Genomic DNA, 8,531 nt, shown 5'->3' with positions numbered 1-8,531 from the left:
AGCACAGCACAGTCAACTAATATAATTTATATGTCAATCATACCTAGATAAAGTGGAAAGAACTAAAAATCAAAAAAATAAATCTGCAATGAGTTTAACAACATCAACATTAAGAGTTAAAAAACTCTTGGTTAAAACTATTTTGTTAAAAAAAAAACCTCTTAAATTTAATTGACAGAAGAATAAAGGCTGTGGAAAGATAGTCATAATGCCAAAAACAGGCAAAGAATTATCTTTTAGAATAGGCGTTAACAAAATTTTTCTGTCCTGGGCCAGATAATAAATATTGTGGGTCATAAGATGTGTTGCAAACAATACAAAAGCAACCCTAGACGGTACCTAAATGAATGGGCCTGGCTGTGTTCTAATAAATTTGAATTTCATATAATTGTGCTCATATCACACAATGTTACTCTTTTCACATTGTTCAACCATTTAAAAACACAGAAACCACTCTGGGCCCATGGGCTGTATGAAAACAGGCATCAGGCTTCATGTGGCCCTGCAGGCTACAGTTCACCAACCCCTATTCTGGAAAATGCCAGGAACATCTCAAAATTGCCCCAAAGGAAAAAAACAGAGGCTTGTGAAACATATATGGTGATGCTCAACCTCACCAGCAATCAAAGGAATGCTATTTAAAACAAGGAGATACCACCTTGGACAACTGCATCAAATGAGCAAAAAATTAGAAAGATAAATAAACTATGTTACTGCGGATGTAGAGAAATGGACACTTCAGACCCAGCCATGGCTGGTGGGAGTGTGGCCAGAGAGAACTTCCGGAGAGAATTAGACAAAATCTGGAGTGAAGTTGTGCCTTTCCTGTAACCCAGCAACCCCACAGGACAGGACATGTAAGGACGAAGCCAGTACTATTCAAAGCAGCCAGGACTTGGAAGTAACCCAGGTGTCCACCAAGGAGGGGTCATATAAGAAAGTGTAGCACATACCCACAGCAGAAATCTATGCAGTCATTAAAAGTGACAAACCACCAGATCAGGGCGGAGAGTTCCAAAATAGAGTGTAGAGAGGAAGAAATATGAAACAGAAAGAGATATTTTTTTTTTCCTAAAGCACAATACCATTTTAGGAAATTAAACATGCCTAGGGCATATTTTTCAAGAACACTCAAATATCTAAATAAGCTTCTGGAAGGTGGGTTGCAAGGAATGATATTACAATGGGGTGGGGGTGTGTGACAGCAGGGGTTGCTGAATCACGGCCTGTGGGCACGGTTTTTACATTTTTAAATGGTTGGGAAAAAACTGAAAGGAGGAGTCTCTTTGGGACACGTGAAAATTACAGGAAATTGAAATTTCAGTGTCTACACATTAGGTTTTATTGGTATATAGCCACATTAGTTCTTTGATGTATTGGCTACCCTGCTTACATGCTACAAACGTAGAGCTGAGACATTAAACTCATCAAAATGTATACATTAAAAATGTGCAGATTATGAAAGAGACTCACAGACTTAGAGAATGAATTTACGGTTGCCAGGGAGGCAGGGGCAAGGATGAGGGAAGGGATAGTTAGGGAGTTTGGGATGGACATGTACATACTATATTTAAAATGGATAACCAACAAGGATCTTCTGTATGGCACATGGAACTCAGTGTTGCTTGGCAGCCTGCCTGGGAAGGGAGTTTGGGGGAGAATGGATACATGCATATGTATGGCTGAGTCCCTTTGCTGTCCACCTGAAACTATCACAAAATTGTTAATCAGCTATATACCAATACAAAATAATTTTTTTTTAATGTGCAGATTTTTGTGTATTAAATATACCTCAGTAAAGCTGGGGGGAAAAAGAACTGAGCAGAACTGAGTCAAGTCATTGCAACAGAGACCAGATACCCCACAAAGCTGAAAATATTTATCAATCCTCAACATTGAGGGTGGAAGACAAAGGTGAAAAAAGAATTAAAGTCAAACAAGAGAGGTGCCATCCCTAGCTCAATGGGGCTGGTGAGATTCTTGGGCCATGGGCCCAAGAATTAGATTAACTCCTTAAGTCCAAAAGAAATTTTTAAAAAATTTAAATCACTTGGCCAACTAGTGCAGGAAGGGAGAGTCCACAGCGTGGGGTTAGCAGGGTCGGGAGGAATAAAGCAATTTGGTAACAGATATCATGGTCCTTAAAAATGCTCTTCCAGGAACTTCCCTGGAGGCCCAGTGGTTAGGACTTAGTGTTTTCACTGAAAGGGCCCAAATTCAATCTCTTGTCCAGGAATTAAGATCCTGGGAAGCCGCATGAGGCAGCCAAAAAGAAAAAGAGCAGGAGATGAAAGGTTCCCACAGAAGGAAATTGGCACGGCACCTTTGGTGGCTCAGACGGTAAAGAATCTGCCTGCAATGCTGGAGACCTGCAATCGATCCCTCGGTTGGGAAGATCCCCTGGAGAAGGGAATGGCAACCCGCTCCAGTATTCTTGCCTAGATAATTCCATGGAGAGAGGAGCCTGGTGGGCTATAGTCCATGAGGTTGCAGAGTCGGACGAAGCTAACACTTTCTTTTTTCTTTTTGACAGTAAACAGTCACCCAGCTGTTAAAAGATAAATAGCATGTTCCAACAGTTTTTTATTTTTTGGCCACACCTTGCAGCTTCCAGGATCTTAGTTTTCTGACCAGGGATTGAACCCTGCACCCTCGACAATGAAAGTTTGGAGTCCTAACCACTGGACTGCCAAGGAATTCCCCTAAATTTTTTAAATAACATGATGTAATGTCCCTGGGATAATGTTAAATCAAAGAAATCAGAGGATTTAAATCCTGGCTTTGAAAACTATGGACAAATTCCTTTACCACTCAGTGCCTCAGTTTCCACATCTGTAAAACAGATAGAAACACCACCCGCTTCCAAGTGGTACTGGGGGTGTCAATGAATTAAGATACAAAAAGGACATCACATAATGCCCTGGCCCACTGTAAGGGCTGCCTAAATGCTTTCACATAGAAAATAAGGCAACACAACAAATTCCATCAGTACATGTTGCCAGACTCCAAAAATACATATTATTTTCTTCATGAGAAAAAAAAAAAAATCGGAAGGAAAGAAGTATACATAGCAGCTGTGTCCAGGCAGTAGTGGGTTTATGGAGCTCTTATTTAGTGTTCTAGAGTCTTCCATCTCAGTTGGTAAAGAATCCGCCTGCAATGCAGGAGACCCTGGCTTGATTCCTGGGTCAGGAAGATCCACTGGAGAAGGGATAGGCTACCCCCTCCAGTATTATTGGGCTTCCCTTGTGGCTCAGCTGATAAAGAATCTGCCTGCAATGTAAGAGACCTGGGTTTGATCCCTGGTTGGGAAGATTCCCTGGAGAAGGGAAAAGCTATCCACTCCAGTATTCTGGCCTGGACAATTCCATGGACTGTATAGTTCATGGGGTCACAAAGAGTCCAACACGACTGAGCGACTTTCACTTTACAGAGTCTTCTGTACTTTCCAAACCTTCCACAAAGAATATGAATTGCATTCATAGGACTGTGTTTCAAATAATAACAGGAAATTTCAAAGCCTTGGAGAGACCCCACGGATGCACGTGCCTGGCTGCCCCTTCTCCCAGGAATCTCTCTGTGGTGCCTTTGAAAGGTGAGGGGTGAATGAGAGTTTTCAGTGGTCTCTGGGCCTCTGCCTGTCTCATCCACGTTTGCCAGCCTGAGGCGATGGCTGCCTCTCACCCTTCCTGCCCTTCACTGCAGCAAGCAAATTCTAGGTGGCAGAAAGGCTGGACTCCTCCCAGCCTCCTTATTGACCTATGCATGACCGACCTAAGTGGTCTAAACATTTGTCAAGGATTTCCCTGGCAGTCCAGTGGTTAAGACCCTGTGCTTCTGCTGCAGGGGGCACGAGTTCAATCCCCGGGTGGGGAACTAAGATCCCACATGCCATGCAGTGCAGCCAAAAAACAGAAAAACAAAACATTTGTCAAGAAACCACCCAGGTACTTCTTTTCTCTCACATCTTGGCTCAAAGAGCCAACAGTTAACCCCTGAGCACCCACCAGTGCCTGATACCATCTTGAACACTCAGCACCAACCAATGTATTTCAGCTCACACTGATCTGGTGCCATTGGGCGGTCAGTACCATCACCCTACCCCACCCCCATCCCACAAATGTGGCACAGAGAGGTTAAACAGGTTTAACAGAGGTTAAAGAGCACGGAGCTAGGGAGCAGGGAAACCAGAATTTGAACACGGGCCTCCATGCCATCCAACCACCACCCATCCCACATCCCTGTTTTATTTGCTTCAAACATGCGTTCTCTGAAGTGATTTTTCTTCACTTGTTTCTGGTGGGCTATTTGTTTATTGCGGGGGCTTTTCCATCTGTCTTGTTCACTGCTGTGTCCCCAGTGCCTAGAAAAATCTAGCACATGGCAGGCACCAAGTAAATATTCCCTGGATGAGAAGGCAATGACATGAATTAGCACATGCCAGTTCCGCCTAAGCGAGGCAGAGACTGGGGCTGGCTGCAGCAAGAGGGAGTTAAGTGAAACACAAGGAAGAACTTCTGGGGGGTGACCGCTTGCACAAGGTGGGGACATGGCTAGGTCTGTGTGTCCTGCAGGCTGGAGGCCCCGTGGCTGTGCTGGGAGGCACGTCTGGAATGGAGGTTGCCTCTTAAGAGATCCGGAGGCTGGGCTGGGCGGGGCCTCTGGCTGGGGGCCAGGGTCTCAGGGCTGGGTGTTTGGGATAGACACAGAAACAGGGGTGGAGTCCAGAGCTGGCCAGGAAGAACATGGGGAGGCAAGAAAACACAGCTGGGACCCCACCCTCCAGCTCATACCCTCTGGTGCCTCTACAGGGCTCTGGCCACCTGATATTATTTGAGACTTAGACGAGGAAATGGGCTGAATCTTTGAGGCATGCTATAGCTTCAGAACAGCCTAGTCTCAGATCCTGGATGTTTGACAAAGGATATGTGAAGCTTCTCCGCAAACCTCAGTTTCCCCAGTTATGACAAGAATTGACCTGAAAATCATTAGTAGGGGGGCTCCCACATGGCACAGTGGTAAAGAATCCGCCTGCCCATGCAGGAGACACAAAAGAACATGGGTTCAATCCCTGGATCAGGAAGAGCCCCTGGAGTAGGAAATAGCAACCTGCTCCAGTATTCTGGGCTTCCTTGGTGTCTCAGATGGTAAAGAATCTGCCTGCCAAGCAGGAGACCCAGGTTGGATCCCTGGGTCAGGGAGATCCCCTGAAGAAGGGAATGGCACCCCACTCCAGTATTCTTGCCTGGACAATCCCATGGACAGAGGAGCCTGGCGGGCTACAGATCATGGGCTGCAAAGAATCCGACACGACTTAGTGACACGACAACTAATAGTAGAAGTAGCAACACACGATGGTTAAGTGCGTGCTGTATGTGTGCACTAATCCAGAAGGATCCTAGAGGTGTGGACCGCTACAAGGCCACTTCACAGACAGGGAGGCTGAGGCCCAGAGAAGTGAAGCTGACCATTCAGGTCACACAGTAAGGAGTGGAGTTTAAACACAGGTGACCTTGCTACACAGCCCACTGTCTTAACCTCCTTGGTGGGCAAAATACTTAACAGAGCCGTCAGCACCAGACTGGTATTAGATAAAGAACAGCTGTCTGGATTATGAGTCATTCTGGCAGCGTCTCCCAGGGGCCTCAGGACAGCAGTGGTGGGGCAGCTGCTATCCTGAACATCCCACATCCCCTTTCCGAGCATGAGGACTCAGCAGTTCCTCCAGGGAGCATCCCCTTCCTCCCTCTGGACTTGGGTGGGGCTCCTCCAACCCCAGGGTCTGCGCCTGGGCAGCGAGAGACTCAGTGATTAGCTCAGTGAGGAGCAAATGACCCAAGCCAACCAAGAAGGGTCACCGCTGGGATTTTTACTGGTGCTATCTGGATTGAGGGGCACCCTTTCCCTTTATGAGCTGCCTCAACAGATGCCAGGAGTGGTGTGATCACCTTTGCCTGCCTGAGAGAGATTCCAGGATGCACAGAGGAAGAGAAAGAGGGAGGTAGAGATTCCTGAGGCTATTTGAGCACCCGGATCCAGCTATGCCTGAAGTTGTCACTAAGTTACATGAACAACACATTTCCTTTTTCATGGCCTGAGACTGGTTTTTGCCAATCAGGGAAGAATTTTTTTTGCCCAGCAACTGACAGCCCTGGGGACCTTCACCCAAATACCTCTTATTTTCTACATATTTATAACGTTCTAGACATGAGCACACACCTAATTCTTCAGACACCTAATTTCTTCACACGGTCCCTAGAGGGACTGGGTCAGCAGCACAAGTGTCCCCTTTGCACAGATGAAGAAACTGAAGTTCTGAGTGCTGGTGGAAGGACAGGGCTGGGGCTGGAGCCCAGCATTCAGAGGAAAAGGAGGGACCCTCCACCGTCTGCCCCCACCTACTATGGCTCACCTGCTGCTCCATCACAGCTGCGCTCTGTAATACTGATCTTCTTCACCTGATGGACGTTGCTGGCGGATGCGGTGGGCGCTGGGAACACTGTCTCCATCACCTCATGGCTGCAGAACACAGGGGGGCTCTCAGCCCCGTTGGACGTCGCCAGGGCCCGCAGCCCTGCCCCGTAGGGCTCTAGACTCTGGGCCCGCTGAGCAGGGGCCCCTGCCGCTGTGCTGGCCGCCACCTCCACCTCCCTTGGCCCCTGCACCACCCGGACAGTGTCCACACGGACTGGGCTGTCTGGCGGTGGCCAGGCCTGGGGCGGGAGGTCGGCCTGCCGGGCTTGAGCTGCCTGTAGCTCCTGGAGTGCTTTCTTGAGCTGGGTCTCCAGCACGGCCACCTTAGCGGCCAGGGCTGCCTCCCCGTCGGGCATACCCAAGTCCCGCTCCCGGACCCAGGTGCCCACACTCCGGGTCTCGAGCGTCACTGGGTCCTCGGGGGCCTCAGGGAGGTCCAGGCAGAGCTCGCCACGGCCCCGGGCTCCTGCAGGGTGGCCCAAGAACTTTTGGCTCTTGAGCTGCACTGTGAGTTGTCGCTTCTCCTCCTGCAGCACCGACAGCTTCACCTGGAGCACGGGGATCAGTTTCACCTGCTCTTCCAGCTGCCGCAGCTTCCGCAAGGCACCCGCCATCTGCTCCCGCACATGGGCCAGGTGCCCGGCGCTGGGCGGCACTGGCGTGGACAGTCCCGATCCCCGTGGTGTCGGGGGTGGCAGCCCCACGCCCACCAGTGAGCTCGTCGAGCCGGCCGCGCTGGGGGTCAGGGAGCCCAGACCGGCAGGGGCGGCTGCCTGGTCCTCCAGGCGGCGACGGGCGTCCAGCAGTGTGCGCTCCACCCGCGGGTTGAAGCCACCGCGTGTCTCCAGGGCGCCGTACTGCGGGTAGAAGCCACGGCCGCAGTAGGAGTAGGCCGAGTGGCGGCTGTCCCCGCTGGCATTGGAGCACAGAGACTCAGTGGACGTCCACCAGGAGCCGGGCCCACGGGGCAGGGAGCCCAGGCGGGGCCGGCGCTGCACGGCCACCCGCCGCAGCGTGTGGCCCTTCTCGATGTCGTCCACGTACTTGAGAAAGTCCAGGTCTAGGCGGTAGCCGTAGGGCGTCTCCACCGAGTAGGGGACATCAGGCTCTTTAGAGGGGAAGGCAGGCGGGGAGGCTGGGCCGGGGGTCCCTGAGGTAGAGAGAAAAGCCAGCGCCTCTGAACACTGTGGTCCCCTTCTGGGGCAAACTGATGCCCCTGGGTGAGTCATGGCTTATTGGCCCAAAGGATGGGACACCACTGGCTGCCCAATGCTCAGCTGTAAGTCTCAGGCCCCTCCCCACCTCCCCAGCCTAAGGCAAGGCCCTGTGTCCCCCTTGAACCCTCCCAGGGAAGGGCTGTGCTTCCAACCTCCCAAATGAGTCAGGACCCTGTCTCCCAACTCAGACCAACCTCCTTTCCTGAAAAACCCTGTCTCTTCCATTAGCCTGTCGAGGGCAGAACCGAGTTGTCTCCATTCAGGCCCTCAGGATAGAGCTGTGTCCTACCCTCAGCCCCACTCAGGTCAGGCCCCCTTCTCTCCTCCAGGCCACACAGGACCTGGCCTGTGTCCCTCACGCCCCACCTCCAACCCCAAGGCTGGGCCCTCTTTCCCACGAGACCCCTGACCTGGGAAGGGGGCTGACACGTGCAGGACCTGGGCCATCCTCTTGCCTGCAGAGCTCCTCAGGTGTCTCTGGGGGGTACTGTGAGTCAGACCACCTGCAGCACCGGCTGAGGTTTACCTGGGAAGAGGGTGAAGAGGGTGTGATGACACCCAGAGTCAAGAGTCTGCAGGAGAAGGGGAGGTGGCCACCCCTCCCCACTGTCCCCTCCCCACCAACCTCCCTCTTTTCCTGGGCGTGGGACCCTCTCACAGGCACACACCCGTCCTGATTGTGGAAAGGGTTGTGGGGGGGCCCCCACAGCCTGGAACAAAGAAACCAAACCTCACGGTCCGCCCGCACATCTGTCTAGCCCCTGGACAGGCTCCAGCTGTTCCCACAGCCCCGCCTCCACAAGGCCCCCCACCAGGGGCGGGGGTGGGGGGGATGGGCCG

General features: G+C 51.2%; 1 protein-coding gene across 2 annotated transcripts in view; it reads right to left on the bottom strand.

Annotated features, from left to right (window-relative positions):
- KANK2 (KN motif and ankyrin repeat domains 2) overlaps nucleotides 1-8,531 on the bottom strand; it is a 25,352-nt gene that overhangs the window by 15,575 nt on the left and 1,246 nt on the right. For both annotated transcript variants that reach the window (XM_010828331.1, XM_010828330.1), the window contains exons 2-3: nucleotides 8,102-8,217; nucleotides 6,413-7,624 (exon numbers count right to left, since the gene is read on the bottom strand). In XM_010828331.1, coding sequence (XP_010826633.1) covers nucleotides 6,413-7,624; nucleotides 8,102-8,138 — 1,249 coding nt within the window. In that variant the 5' untranslated portion in view covers nucleotides 8,139-8,217. The remainder of the gene's footprint in view (nucleotides 1-6,412; nucleotides 7,625-8,101; nucleotides 8,218-8,531) is intronic.

The sequence above is a fragment of the Bison bison genome, unplaced genomic scaffold (assembly GCF_000754665.1).
Source record: "Bison bison bison isolate TAMUID 2011002044 unplaced genomic scaffold, Bison_UMD1.0 scf7180017864492, whole genome shotgun sequence".
NCBI lineage: Eukaryota > Metazoa > Chordata > Mammalia > Artiodactyla > Bovidae > Bison > Bison bison.
Note: the sequence above shows the minus strand (reverse complement) of the source record. Positions and strands in the feature narration are given on the sequence as shown.